Here is a 16,010-nt window from a genome sequence, read left to right as displayed (position 1 = left end):
TTAAAGGCAGGCATTTATTTTTTCCTGACTGTAACTAATCCGTTACATACATATAACAGATTTTGTCTGTTTTAGGCATATAGCGGATTTTGTCGATTTTATACATACAACAGATTTTGTCCATTTTATACATAAAGTGGATTTTGGCAGTTTTATACATATAGCGGATTTTGATTATAACAGACAAAATTCACTGGTCCAATATGTGAGTTTTACTGTACATCAATATTTTCATAATTCTTTATTTAATAAGAATAGTCAGCTCATTTGACAATTCATTTCACAGAGATATGCACTTTTATGTATCTAGCCTGACCTATCCTGGTGTGAACATGATCAGTGATCATTTACTGTCAATTCATCAAAGGGTGCTAAGTAACTTTGTCCATAATATATTTTATATCTATGCTTTTTTTTGTTTCACTTCATAAAGGCATTTTGTTTAGTTGTTTTTCTTCAGTAACATTGGAATAAAATAATTTCATTATACAAAATTTGTTTGTTTACATTTCTTTCTGAAGATATTCTGAATTAATACACATGAAAATCAAGGGTGCCAATAATTTTAACCATGACAATATTGTTGACTGTCAGCTCTAGAATTGCCTTTAAAGGATTTGTTTTTGGCAAGTCAAGGAATTTGATTTTCAAGGTGATTTGGACCACACTTGGGTAGATTCCAGAATTGCCCTGATCAGTCATTTTGGTGAGGGTCACAGTAATTGGGGTGTAATGTGAGATTGCCATAACTTTATTGTCTTCATACCAACAGGTGCTATTGTCTTGTTATTACTAAAACAATAAATAATTCTATACACACACAAAAAAGATTCTGTTCTTGGATTTAACCTTGTCAAGACACACATGTCTTTGGAGCTCACCTGTACATATTTTAACTCCTGAGCTGTTTGTAGCCATAAAAGATTTTGAAAGCAGCTCAGCAGCAGGATTCATGTATCCCTGTTTGCAGCAACAATCAATTTTACTATATATGCTGCGAACAGAACGGAAGCTGCTCCACAGCTGTGTGTAGTCTTCATGTTCACTGTGATTTATAAGAGCTGTGTGTGAGAGGCAATATCCAAAACTTGCTGTCACTCTCCACAGGAGCAAACATCATCCTTTATGGACATTGATAAAATAATGTGTGAAGCTTGTGCAGTGTGGTTGACTCAAAGTGTCAAAACTCTGCTATTTCCAAGCTCAATAATTGGTATAACAAGAGTTACGATTATCCATGCTTCAGTTCGGTGTGTGCTTCTTGCTGTGTACTAAACTATTTGGTGTTTTTACGGTTGCAAAGAGCTGGAAGATCTCTTTTGTAATGTAAGCAGCTCATTGAGTTTCTTGACAGAAAAGGCGCACATACAGAATTTGCAATCGTTTTAAAACTTTGTGACCTGAATATATTCCTCGCATTAGGTTTCCTCGGTGTGCAGAACTATAGGCAGGATTTTGCTAGCGTCAGCATTAAATGATGGATGTCAAAACACAGTTGATGCATTATGCATATTGCATTACAGATTTAAGGTGTTTACTTGTCACTTTGAGGAAATGCAAAAATGTGAAGTCATGTGAATTCATACGCCCGTCACTTGCACTTGTACTTCGTGGCTCTGGACCACGCCACTTCCCATAAAAGGTTTTCAGGATCCACTTCACCAATTTTGTCGTGACAAAATGAACAGCATGTAAAATTTATGTCCACCCATTGATGGAAGGCTGTGAACGCTAAAATATGGCATAGCTGACCTCTAAAAAGTGTCCACATTGCAATTTGGTTCACTTACCCTCCTCTTGCATCAGTTTTTATTTTCTGTCAATCCAGACATTTGAATGACACCAAAAGTGCACATCATTTGTTCCAAATTGAGCTGACATGCACTGTGAACTACATGAAGGTACTGATCCAGAGTTCCAGGTCACATATGATACCGGTGCAGTAAAAACACTTCTGCTCCTGTTGATGACGTGTTGTCCATGTTTGTTGCTGTGTTTAGGTTTCACACCTCCTGGAATGGACAGGACATCTCCGGACAGCAGTCCAGTGCATGGCTTTGTGCGACAGGCTTCTGTCACCACGGGATCCAACATCCCCATCATAACAGAGCTAGGTAAAAGTGTTTCTACCAACCTCTGTGAACCCTGCACACCACATGCAACAACCTCAGCAACCTTAATACATTTATGCCACCAAAACATCTAATTCAAGGTCATGTGGATGCAGGAATGCTTTGTGTGGAATTTTTGTTATTTTCATGTTATCACTTGCTTTGCCCAACTTAAGTTCATATGTACCGTGTTGGATCTGGTTACCTCTGCCAACTAGGCGATGTTTTTACTGCTATTAGGAGGAGGATGCAAAATCTACTAAACAAATTTCCTTGAAACTAATTTCTGCTTTTAAACTCAGATAAAACTGAAGTTATTGTACTTGGCCCCACAAATCTTAGAAACATGGTGGCTAACCAGATCCTTACTCTGGATGGCATTACCCTGACCTCTAGTAATACTGTGAGAAATCTTGGAGTCATTTTTGATCAGGATATGTCATTCAGTGTGCATATTAAACAAATATGTAGGACTGCTTTTTTGCATTTGTGCAATATCTCTAAAATTAGAAAGGTCTTGTCTCAGAGTGATGCTGAAGAACTAATTCATGCATTTATTTCCTCTAGGCTGGACTATTGTAATTCATTATTATCTTGTTGTTCTAAAAGTTCCCTGAAAAGCCTTCAGCTAATTCAAAATGCTGCAGCTAGAGTACTGACAGGGACTAGAAGGAGAGAGCATATCTCACCCATATTGGCCTCTCTTCATTGGCTTCCTGTTAATTCTAGAATAGAATTTAAAATTCTTCTTCTTACTTATAAGGTTTTGAATAATCAGGTCCCATCTTATCTTAGGGACCTCATAGTACCATATCACCCCAATAGAGCGCTTCGCTCTCAGACTGCAGGCTTACTTGTAGTTCCTAGGGTTTGTAAGAGTAGAATGGGAGGCAGAGCCTTCAGCTTTCAGGCTCCTCTCCTGTGGAACCAGCTCCCAATTCAGATCAGGGAGACAGACACCCTCTCTACATTTAAGATTAGGCTTAAAACTTTCCTTTTTGCTAAAGCTTATAGTTAGGGCTGGATCAGGTGACCCTGAACCATCCCTTAGTTATGCTGCTATAGACTTAGACTGCTGGGGGGTTCCCATGATGCACTGAGTGTTTCTTTCTCTTTTTGCTCTGTATGCACCACTCTGCATTTAATCATTAGTGATTGATCTCTGCTCCCCTCCACAGCATGTCTTTTTCCTGGTTCTCTCCCTCAGCCCCAACCAGTCCCAGCAGAAGACTGCCCCTCCCTGAGCCTGGTTCTGCTGGAGGTTTCTTCCTGTTAAAAGGGAGTTTTTCCTTCCCACTGTTGCCAAGTGCTTGCTCACAGGGGGTCGTTTTGACTGTTGGGGTTTTTCCGTAATTATTGTATGGCCTTGCCTTACAATATAAAACGCCTTGGGGCAACTGTTTGTTGTGATTTGGCGCTATATAAATAAAATTGATTTGATTTGATTTGAAACTTGGTGGAATGGTGGGATATGGGCCAAGAAGGAAAGCATTAACTTATGGAGCATATCCAATTAAGGGGGCTTTTTTTTACTCATTTACATTGTGAAATAGGATGATTTAGCAGATTTCTGTCAATTTATTGGAAATTAATTCATAGACCACCATTGGGGGGATCATGTATTCACATTATCAGACATTTCAAAAATATATTCAGTTTGGTCCAGATGTCTATAAAGATCTGAATCTCATGGATCAATATATGAATTTCAAAGGTTGTGCATTTATATTAGATCAGTATAAGTTAACAAATTCAGATAGAGACATACAACTCTATTTTTTCTAATATTCTGCATGCATAAAATTGTGTACCATAAAACCTGAATCATTTTGTTGAGTTCACACCATCAAATAAATATTATGTTTACAGTGAGAGAAATAAGTATTTGATCCACTGTCAAATTTGCAGGTTTTTCCAACTACAAAGAATAGAGAGGTCTGTATTTTTTATCGTAGTTACACTTCAACTGTGAGGGACAGAATCTAAAAAAAAAAAAAAAAAAATCCAGAAAATCACATTATGATTTTTAAATTATTAATTTGCATTTTATTGCATGAAATAAGCATTTGATCCCCTAGAAAAACAGACCTTAAGAATTGGTACAAAAACCTTTGTTTGCAGTTACAGAGCTCAGATGTTTCCTGTAGTTCTTGACCAAGTTTTCGCACACTGCAGCAGGGATTTTGGTCCACTCCTCCCAGATCTTTCAGGTTTGGAGTGTCAGCTCCCTCCAAAGATTTTCTGTTGAGTTCAGGTCTGGGGACTGGCTAGGCCACTCCAGGACCTTGAAATGCTTCTTATGGAGCCCCTCCTTAGTTGCCCTGGCTGTGTATTTGGGGTCATTGTCATGCTGGAAGACCCAGCCACGACCCATCTTCAATGCTCTTACTGAGGGAAGGAGGTTGTTTGCCAAAATCTTACAATACATGACTCCATAACAGTTGTTGTCTTCTCACCAAGCTGCTTGCCTGTCGTCCTGTAGTCCATCCCAGCCATGTGCAGGTCTACAGTTTTGTCCCTGGTGTCCTTAGACAGCTCTTTGGTCTTGGCCATGGTGGATAGGTTGGAGTGTGATTGATTAACAGGTAACAAGTTCAAACAGGTGCAATTAATACAGGTAAAGAGTGCGAAATAGGAGGGCTTCTTAAAGAAAAAATAACAGGTCTGTGAAAGCCAGAATTCTCACTGGTTGGTAGGGGATCAAATACTTACTTCATGCAATAAAGATAATTCAATCCTGTTTCTGCACGGCACCGATCACACTCAAAGCTCTGAGATCCTGTGACGGTTGGCATTTGTCAGGAAGTGATAATGTTAGCTGCAGTGACTGGAAGATAGCTTTACTCCAAGGACAATGTGTGCAGCTGTAACTTGCGGATGTCACACAGGCTTTTTTCTTTTTTAGGACTACATCTTTGTACATCTCCTGCAATTTGTCCCCTAATGCACAAGAGAAACCCAGCCTGATGGAGAGGGTGAGAGAGGGAGAAAAGTAAAGGTAGTTGGGGGGGAAACTGCCGTGGTTGCAAAATAGGCCCATTTATTAATAACAATGGCAGTGGCTGTATTCCCACTGGTAGTGGGGACTCATGAAAGTTTCAGATCTCTGAGGGGCTCGCTAAAGCACCAGAGACTGGCTACTCTGTTTCCCCTGACCCAATTAGGGAGCAATGGAGCATGAGCCCAGCTAAGAAAGAGCCAGAAAGAGAAAGAAGCTACCTAATGCTGCTTGTAACAGGGCCAGCCATTAACCTGCAAAGACACATTCGGTTGCTGACCACATATGTAAACATCAAAGTATTCTGTCTACGTTGGGCTCATTTGTTTCGGGTCCTAAATTCAAGCCTTATTTGCTCAAAGACAACAAATTTCACACCTGGACGTGACAACAGCGTTCTTTCTTAAGGCATGAGGGCGTGAGGTGCAGCAAGCGCCTACATGGAAGCGCAATGATACTGTCACATGTTGAGTTCACAGTGCCAGGATCAAGTGGAAACATAAAAGCACATCTCCTCCGAGGTGCACAATCACGTTTGGGGTGTGTGTGTAGTAGGTTGTTCAGAGTGATAAGACCTTGTTTATCCCTTTGACTGTCAAACCATGAAATAACTTATTGTTGTAGTGGCACAGTTCTGACTTTGGCGTGACACTCGTGCTGTAATCCACGGTGGTTCACGGGTGACTGTGGGCCGATAAAAACCAAATGCCTTCACTACGGTCTGTGAATAACTTCACCATTTCTCCCCCTCTCTGCATTGCTTCATTGCCATTAGCTAAACCTGGCAAACTGCTGCCGTTGGTTCCACTCAGTCAGGAAAAAAACAGTGGAACCAACATACAAATGATAACAGAGCTGGGTAAGCCGAGCCTTTGTCCTCTGCTGCCGTTCATTCCCTCGCTCCGCCGCTCTGCTCCTCATCAGCTTGTCTTGATTTATCTGGCTGTAGTCAAGGCCCTCGCTGCTCCCATGGCTTCACTTTGAACACACTTTTATTCTTCATTCTGGTTGAAATCGACCGTCTTGTTTTGGCCCTCTTTTTTTTAACTATTATTTTTTTTCTTCTTCTTTTTGGGATTCCCCCCCCCCCCCCCTCCAGTTGTGTTTGCAGAGCATCATCTTTGATCATGTTCAGTCTGTCCTTGTGGCTGTTTTCATAGCAACCACCCCACGCCTCCCGCCCTACCCTCCCTCCTGCACCCGTCCTTCCATGCTCCTTTGGCCCAGGCCTGTTTGCATCAGCTCCTTGTCTCTTTGACTGACATTTCTGTTCCACAGCGCACAGGAAGCCTGGGAAGAAATCAGATTTTTTTTTTAAAGCCCTCAAGATCAAACCATCTTTTAAGCTGTTTTTAAAATTTGTTTTCCAGCTTCTTTTTTTCCCTCTCCACACAACATTTCTGGGGCACAGAATCTTAGAGGAGCGAAACAAAAAGTTGTGGTGCCCAACGGTGCAAGAAACACATAAAAAAAATACTGTAGAAAATACTTGACTGCATTACCAGAAGTGGAAGAATTTCCTTTAATCTTTCTTTTATGAAAAATGTGAGACAGTGTCATCTCTTCTGGTAATTTATCAAACCGTATATTTATTTTTCAGTAATTAATTTTTTTTTTTTTGTGGTATTCATCTCAGCACACGTACAATATTTGAGATAAGTGTCTCATACGGTGATGATGTCACAAACGTATTCTGAAAAGCAGCATGATGACAGCGCATGAAGTTCTCTGTTGTTGAAGTCTCATTCAGAATGACCTGAATGTTGTTTTTTATTTCCTCAGTGAAGCATGTTGAGTTTCACGACTGTAACATGCTCATTGTGGTTATCATCTCCAGACCGAGAATTTCATGTGTTTTGTATGGCTTTAAGAAACACAAACAAATAGATACAAATTAAAAATCTGATTGCAGTAACAATGATGTTTTAGCATGAAAGCCAGAAGACCGATTCATTAATGGGGACTTCAACAATAGTTATTGCTCTGTGTGCATATAGTGCTGTACAAAATTCTTAGGCATGGTTTTACGTATTAAAACTTTCTTTCATAAAATAGACAAAATCTCATATTTTATTTTGGTGACTGATACAAAATAGGAATTTGGACTTTGGACTGTCATACTACTGTCAGGGAAAAAAATACAGAACTCACATTTTTCCAGAAATACCATGGTGCACAAGACTTTTGCACAGCACTTTCTATTTCTCCGACAATCACATTTGTTAAATGTGATGAAATGCATTCTGCATGTCGCATACTGCAGATAAAATGTTCAAAAATGATGTATATAACAAAAAAATACACTAAATTTAATTTCTTTTTAGCAAAACAGGTTCATAAAAGTATAATAGACTTAGTAATTGTCAAAAATACTTGTGTTCTCAGAAAATGTGTAAGACAATGTTTTCATGGATGTTAGTTATTTTTACTTTTCAAAATTTGTTTTGATAAAAAATGTTTTTGTGTTCTTCAGGTTTTGATTGTATTGAAAACTAATGTAATAGAATTTGTAAGATCAAACTAAGATATTTTTTGGAACAGAAAATAAATAATGTAAAACCTGTAGCAGCGTAATATAACATACATGTAATGTTAAACTAACAAACTGACACATGAACCAGTACGTTATTTGTTTTACATGACCAGAAAAAGAAGATGATATTTCCACTCTCAGGTGTGAGTCTCGTTTTTCTTCTCATTCTGTTTCTCTGCCTCGGCTCTGCCTCCCTTGCAGTGAACGACTCGAACGTTCAGTTCCTGGACCAAGACGATGATGATGACCCAGACACGGAGCTGTACCTCACTCAGCCGTTTGCCTGCGGCACCGCCTTCGCTGTCAGTGTGCTTGACTCTCTCATGAGTGCGGTGAGTTTTCAAAAACACCAAACATTGACGGTGTGGGAAACATTTTCACAGCAGAATGTCAGTGGTCACTTTTCAAAACTGTACATTTTGCAATTTTGATTGAACTATGGTTTCAGTCTTGGCTGCTGTTTCACTGTAACGGTCAGGCAGAAGTGGAATAAATGTGGAATAGCTATTCCCACTGGATGCAGTAGTTGCAGGCTGTTGCATTGGTGGAAAATGTAGGATAAGGAAAAAGAGCTGAACAACTTTACAGTGAGTGCAGCTTTAAAGACTGAAGACAGTGGCAGGCCCTAACCTCAGAAAACAGAGAATTTACCTTTGTTTTTCAGCCTGAGTGGTAGCCATTACTGCAGAGCTTGATAAGTAGTTTTTAGTACTTTACAGATACCTGTTCTTCTTTCTGCATTCGGCATGTAAAAACTTGGTCACTCTCCGGCGTTTACACATTTAATTTTTTATATCAAATTTGAAACACTTAATTCAAGCTTCTCTCTATTAAACTTAATAAAATTATGTATTTTAAACTCTGGTCCCACACTTAACCACATCCACGACACCACAAGACCGTCTTGGGTCCTGGATGGCAACCACAGAGGCACACCACTAATCCATCGCCACATCTCTAAATTGACAGCAAAAACAAATCTCTTCAACATGATTTAATTAAACTGTCAAAACCAAATGAATGGAGTGCATAAGTGCAGTGCATCTGCAATTCACAGGGATTCACTTTTTTAAACATTTTGCTACGTTACAGCCTTATTCTAAAATGGATGATTTTTTTCCCCTCAAAATCTTACACACTATACCCCATAATGACAATGTCAAAAAAGTTTTTTTTTTTTAATTTTTGCTAATTTATTAAAAATAAAAAAATAACTAGATCTGGTCTGCTCTGTGTAAGCCTTATCCCAACAGATCTCAGAAGTTAAGCAGTGCGACATCTGGTTAGTACTTGGATGGGAGACCTCTTTGGAACACCAGTGGCTGTGTGTGTTTCTCTGGGTAAAAATGGAGTTGCGTCAGGAAGGGCATCAGGCGTAAAACTTGTGCCAAATACCAATGCAGATCTGGCTGTATCTGCTGTGGTGACCCCAACCCCCCAAAAATGGGAGCAGCCAAATTGACAACACACACACACACACACACACACACACACACACACACACACACACACACACACACACACACACACACACACACACACACACACACACACACACACACACACATTAAAAAAAACTGAGAAATCACATGCACATAAGTATTCACAGCCTTTGCCATGAAGCTCAAGTTTGAGCTCAGTTGCATCCATTTTCCACTTCGACTAAGGTGTAGAAACATCACTGAGATGTTTCTGCAGCTTAATCGGAGTCCGCCTTGGGTAAATTCAGCACACAGGAAGCCGTATGGAAAGGCATACATCTGTCAACATATAGGGTCCCACAGTTGACGTGCATGTCAGAGCACAAACCAAGCATGAAGTCAAAGGAATTGTCTGTAGACCTCCAGGACAGGATTGTCTCAAGGCACAAATTGGGGAATGTTTCTGTGTAGGCTCTCATTGTCCAGGTGGTTTCCATAGTAGAGAAGCTTGAATCTTCGACTGGACTGGGTTGCTTGACGTGAGGACGTTTCGCTTCAAATCACAGAAGCTTCCTCAGCTAAAATTCTTGCTCTGGTAGTCTGACTTCTGTCTTGACTCTTGTAGAGAAGAATAAACCAGAAGCCAACAAAAGCTGGAGTTTTTTAACCTAACCAGACCCCACCTACCGAGAGGCTGACTGCTATAGGCTAGTGACTAAACAATAGCTCTAATTAGCACCTATGACGTGACGTGAATGATTCATTACCATGAACAAAAGACTGAAACTGCTTTGACCTGAGTACCACATTGTAAACAGGGGACAAAGCGTGTCTGAGACCCGCTCCGCGGTTAAGGCTGGGTTTCAACTGTTTTACAAAGAATGCTTCCTTGACACCTCTCTCAAACCATTTCTTCTCTCTGGCTAAGATTTTAACTTCCTTGTCCTCAAACGTGTGGTTAGTGTCTTTCAGGTGGAGATGAACTGCAGACTGAGGTCCACTGGCGACCTCTCTGCAGTGCTGGTATAGCCTCTTGTGTAAAAGTTGCTTCATCTCACCTATGTAGTGTTCATTACAGTTTTCCTGACATCTGATATGATACACTACATTGCTCTGTTTGTAACTAGGGATCCTGTCCTTAGGGTCAACCAATTTCTGTCTCAAGGTGTTGACTGGTTTAAAGTAAACTTGGATTTTGTGCTGTCTGAAGATCCTCTGTAGTTTTTCCCCTACTCCTGCTAAATAAGGGAGAGACACTCCTGTTCTTCTTGTCTCCGTCTCCTGTCTATCTGGTCTCTTTGTTTTCTGGGACTTCTGCACTTTGTCCAGGGACCAACGTGGGTACCCACATACTGTGAGGGCTTTCCGTACAAGTTGTTGCTCTTTAGCCATTCCCTCTGCAGTTGTGGGCACCTGTAGGGCTCTATGTTGAAGAGTCCTGATCACCCTGAGCTTGTGTTCAAGGGGGTGGTTTGAGCCAAAGAGCAGATATTGGTCAGTGTGAGTGGGTTTTCTGTAAACCTCTGTCTGGAGCTGCCTGTTCTCTCCAATCGTAACATCACAGTCCAAGAAGGCTAAATGGTTGTTTCTGGCATCCTCACGTGTGAACTTGATATTGGAGTCCACCGAATTGATGTGGTCTGTAAAGTCCTCGACCTCCTGTTGCTTGATTTTAACCCATGTGTCATTGACATATCTGAACCAGTGACTGGGAGAGAAGCCTGTGAACGACATCAAGGCTGTCTTCTCCACTCGCTCCATGTAAAGATTGGCCACAATGGGGGATACCGGAGAACCCATCGCACAACCATGGATCTGTCTGTAGTAATTCCCCCTAAACAGGAAATACGTGGTGTTAAGACAGATCTCCAAGAGTTGGCAGATGTGGTCTGGTGTGAGTTTGGTCCTTTCAGGTAGAGACACATCTTCCAGCAGTCTCTGCCTCACAGCTGAGATGGCCTCAGCGGTGGGGATGCAGGTGAACAACGAAGTCACATCAAATGACACCATAGTTTCATCTGCCTCCAGCTACAGGTCCTTGATTTTGTTCACAAAATCTTGTGTGTTCTCCACATGGTGGTCTGAGTTACCCACTAGAGGAGCCAAAATCCACTTGAGGTGCTTGGCCAAATTGTATGTGATGGAATCTGTGCTACATACAATAGGCCTGAGTGGCACGTCCTGTTTGTGGATTTTGGGCAGTCCATAGATGCATGGAGTGGCGTCCTCTCCTTACGTCAAGCAACCCAGTCCAGTCGAAGATTCAAGCTTCTCTACTATGGAAACCACCTGGACAACTGAGAGCCTACACAGAAACATTGAGACCAACTGTGGGCATGAGGCCCTGGCACTGGTACGTAAGCTGGAAAGGACTGCTAAAAAGATAGCTAACTTTAGAAACCACTTAAGATTTAACCTAAGATGCAAACAAAACAATGTTATTCCCAAGTGCATGAAGCAAAAGGCACTAGAAGCAGGCCACACAGCAGAAAAGATCCAGCACAGTTACCTTAGGAGGATTTTGGGTCTTAGAATTAGGCGGCTTCATTTTAAAATATTAGACCTCCAAAATAATCTTGATAGTCTTTACAAAAGGTTAGAAACCTTAGTGGGGGAAGAGGCCCATAATAAGATCACAGAGTTCATAGTTAAAATTGAAATGGCTGAGCATTTAAAAAGTAAGGAGAGGCAAATCAGGAAGTTTCACAACCTTTTAGTGCAGAAAAGGTGTACTTTCAGTGGGAGTCGTTTTAAAGATACACACAGACAAATTAGTGACAACAGGGAAAATTGGGTAAAGAATCTGTCCGACAGGGTTCTTACACAGACAGAAAAGGATGTGCTCACCAAAGGACTAAATTTCTCAGTGACCCCTAAACATATACCGACAGTAGATTACATCACTGCAGTAGAGTCAGCCATTAAACACAACAGTTTGTCAGAGTCAGAAGCTGGGGACCTCCGACTAAGAGTCACAGCAGCGCTTAACAGTGCTAAGCCTCCTCCGTCCAACATCACAGGAGAAGAACAGAAAGCTTTGGCAGCACTGAAGAAGGACCAAAGCATCCTTATCCTGCCAGCAGATAAAGGCAGATGCACGGTGGTCCTGAACACATCGGACTATGAGGCCAAGATCAACAACTTGCTCAATGACTCCAGTACATACGAATGTCTGAAGAGAGACCCCACGAGTGGCTATAAGAAGAAAATCATTAGCTGCCTCCAAAACCTGGAGAAAGAGGGACTCATCGACAGGCAGACATACTACAGACTGTACCCGGGGGACGCCACTCCATGCATCTATGGACTGCCCAAAATCCACAAACAGGACGTGCCACTCAGGCCTATTGTATGTAGCACAGATTCCATCACATACAATTTGGCCAAGCACCTCAAGTGGATTTTGGCTCCTGTAGTGGGTAACTCAGACCACCATGTGGAGAACACACAAGATTTTGTGAACAAAATCAAGGACCTGTAGCTGGAGGCAGATGAAACTATGGTGTCATTTGATGTGACTTCGTTGTTCACCTGCATCCCCACCGCTGAGGCCATCTCAGCTGTGAGGCAGAGACTGCTGGAAGATGTGTCTCTACCTGAAAGGACCAAACTCACACCAGACCACATCTGCCAACTCCTGGAGATCTGTCTTAACACCACGTATTTCCTGTTTAGGGGGAATTACTACAGGCAGATCCATGGTTGTGCGATGGGTTCTCCGGTATCCCCCATTGTGGCCAATCTTTACATGGAGCGAGTGGAGAAGACAGCCTTGATGTCGTTCACGGGCTTCTCTCCCAGTCACTGGTTCAGATATGTTGATGACACATGGGTTAAAATCAAGCAACAGGAGGTCGAGGACTTTACAGAACACATCAATTCGGTGGACTCCAATATCAAGTTCACACGTGAGGATGCCAGAAACAACCATTTAGCCTTCTTGGACTGTGATGTTACGATTGGAGAGAACAGACAGCTCCAGACAGAGGTTTACAGAAAACCCACTCACACTGACCAATATCTGCTCTTTGGCTCAAACCACCCCCTTGAACACAAGCTCAGGGTGATCAGGACTCTTCAACACAGAGCCCTACAGGTGCCCACAACTGCAGAGGGAAGGGCTAAAGAGCAACAACTTGTACGGAAAGCCCTCACAGTATGTGGGTACCCACGTTGGTCCCTGGACAAAGTGCAGAAGTCCCAGAAAACAAAGAGACCAGATAGACAGGAGACGGAGACAAGAAGAACAGGCGTGTCTCTCCCTTATTTAGCAGGAGTAGGGGAAAAACTACAGAGGATCTTCAGAAAGCACAAAATCCCAGTTTACTTTAAACCAGTCAACACCTTGAGACAAATTAGTTCACCCTAAGGACAGGATCCCTAGTTACAAACAGAGCAATGTAGTGTATCATATCAGATGTCAGGAAAACTGTAATGAACACTACATAGGTGAGACGAAGCAACTTTTACACAAGAGGCTATACCAGCACCGCAGAGAGGTCGCCAGTGGACCTCAGTCTGCAGTTCATCTCCACCTGAAAGACACTGACCACACGTTTGAGGACAAGGAAGTTAAAATCTTAGCCAGAGAGAAGAAATGGTTTGAGAGAGGTGTCAAGGATTCTTTGTAAAACAGTTGAAACCCAGCCTTAACCGCGGAGCGGGTCTCAGACACACTTTGTCCCCTGTTTACAATGTGGTACTCAGGTCAAAGCAGTTTCAGTCTTTCGTTCATGGTAATGAGTCATTCACGTCATCAGGAGAGAGTCGTCAAGGGAGCCATCAGGGGAGGCTTCCGTCCTGTCATTAGGAGAGTGCTAACTAGAGCACAATAGGTGCTAATTAGAGCTATTGTTTAGTCACTAGCCTATAGCAGTCAGCTTCTCGGTAGGTGGGGTCTGGTTAGGTTAAAAAACTCCAGCTTTTGTTGGCTTCTGGTTTATTCTTCTCTACAAGAGTCAAGACAGAAATCAGACTACCAGAACAAGAATTTTAGCTGAGGAAGCTTCTGTGATTTGAAGCGAAACGTCCTCATGTCAAGCAACCCAGTCCAGTCGAAGATTCAAGCTTCTCTACAAATTGGGGAAGTTTACAGAAACATTCTGCTGCTTTGAAGGTCCCAGTGAGCACAGTGGCCCCCTTCAACCATCAGTGGTAGAAGTTCGGATCCACGAGGACTCTTCCTAGAGCTGACTGCCCTAAAGGGTATAGGTACTTGTACATGATGTTTCTTCGTTTTTATTTTTATTTTTAATAAATTTGCAAATAAATTTGCTAAATTTCCAAAAACCTTTTTTCATGTTGTCATTATGGGGTCTTGTGAGTAGAATTTTGACGAGGAAAAAAAAAAGAATTTATTCCATTTTGTAATAAGGCTATAGCATAACAAAATGTGGAAAAGTGAAGCGCTGTGAATACTTTCCAGATGCACGGTATGGGCACCCTCTAATAAAGTATTACGCAATGAAATTGAGAACATGGATATATGAATGTTTCAAAAGTCACAGAATACTTCATTCACATTAATCATTAAAAAATACAAAGAGCCAAGTGGTTATTGTGCTTGTTTCCAGAACAGAAGGTTCCCGGTTCAAGACCACCTCTGCCCATTCGCCATCTAATGTGGAGTTCTCAGGAAGGGCACCTGGTGTAAAACTTGTGCCACATCAACATGCAGATCAATCTTGAATCTTTGTGGTGACCACGAGCCAAAAAAAAGAGAAGTTGAAGGAACTCACGATTAAGAAATACAAACAATATGATATCTATATGGAGTAGATGTTCCTCAAAAACTGAGTGACTGTGCAAGAAGGAGAGTAGTGAGGGAAGCCACCAACAGACCCATAACAACTCTGAACGAGTCATAGTCATCAGTGGTCATGATTTGGAATTTGTGGTTACAAACCTTTTCATGTATTTTAGGAAACCTGAAGGCTAACTTTAACTTGATGAAAATGTGTATAATATAATAACACTTTACATGGAAGTTTCTCCATTTCTCAAAGACAGTGAGGGCGTGTCACAGAGTGCATTCTCAGGGGGGCGTCTCCCTCAGCGTGATGATTCACTTCTGTAACATACAATATATTTGACTGTAAACGGTTGATAAAAAACAATTTTGCAGAAAGAGACCCCTTTAAAGGGCATATTGCACTCCAATCAACACTATCTTTTAAAAAAGTATATACCAGATTATAAATCATAACTTCCAAATTGAACGAGTCCTGATGTAGCTGATAAAAATAAAATTATCCATATAGCATCTGAAAAATGCACACAGATTCAGAGCTATTTTTAGCCGTAAAAGTGATGTAACCTCAGATGCTGAGTATTACCTGTCTGAAGGTCTCTCCACCTGTGTCCACTTCATGATTTACTCCAGTACACACGGCCAGTCTGGGTTGTTTTTGTCTCCAAATGTAATATGGCTTTATTATGGTTTTAATATGGCCTTAATTTGGTTTTCAAATCAAATTCTTGTATTTTGCATCAACATTTGTCCATTTCCGCCTCTTTGTAAACCTGCGGTGTATTCAGAAACCCCTACCCCAGCCCAAAAATTGTACGTCTTAATAAGACTGAATAATAATGATCACATACCTTGAAAGTGGTGTCTGATTTCTCTCCCATTGTGTTCACACACAGAGCCATGCAGAACTCCACTGTGTGGCGCTGTGCTTTGTCCACAGAAAAACAGCGTTCATCTACAGCCTTCTTCAGACGTCTCCCAGTAGCTTCACTTAGCTTAGCCATCGGTTTAGCTCAGCTTAGCCAATACCACATAACATCTGGAAGATGATCCATGTCACAGTTCTCCTGTTAACAGTGATAACTCGTTGTACGACTGTCCGACTGTCAAGACTCTCCGACTCGTGAGCAGAGAAGTGGGGTTTGTCAGTGAGATTTGCCGGCATCCCACGTGTAGCATGTTAGCTTAGCGCAACGCC

The 16,010-nt window shown here is 41.5% G+C and overlaps 1 protein-coding gene across 5 annotated transcripts in view; it reads left to right on the top strand.

Annotated features, from left to right (window-relative positions):
- Nucleotides 1-16,010, top strand: part of kcnma1a (potassium large conductance calcium-activated channel, subfamily M, alpha member 1a) — a 461,512-nt gene that overhangs the window by 418,144 nt on the left and 27,358 nt on the right. For 3 of the 5 annotated variants that reach the window (XM_034184483.1, XM_034184485.1, XM_034184487.1), the window contains 2 exons: nt 2,001-2,114; nt 7,844-7,974. In XM_034184483.1, the coding sequence (XP_034040374.1) occupies nt 2,001-2,114; nt 7,844-7,974 (245 nt within the window). Of the gene's footprint in view, nt 1-2,000; nt 2,115-5,884; nt 5,969-7,843; nt 7,975-16,010 lie in introns of all 5 variants that reach the window. The other 2 variants (XM_034184484.1, XM_034184486.1) reach the window with 1 other exon arrangement.

The sequence above is a fragment of the Thalassophryne amazonica genome, chromosome 13 (assembly GCF_902500255.1).
Source record: "Thalassophryne amazonica chromosome 13, fThaAma1.1, whole genome shotgun sequence".
Lineage (NCBI taxonomy): Eukaryota > Metazoa > Chordata > Actinopteri > Batrachoidiformes > Batrachoididae > Thalassophryne > Thalassophryne amazonica.
This window is presented reverse-complemented; position numbering and strand designations above follow the sequence as displayed.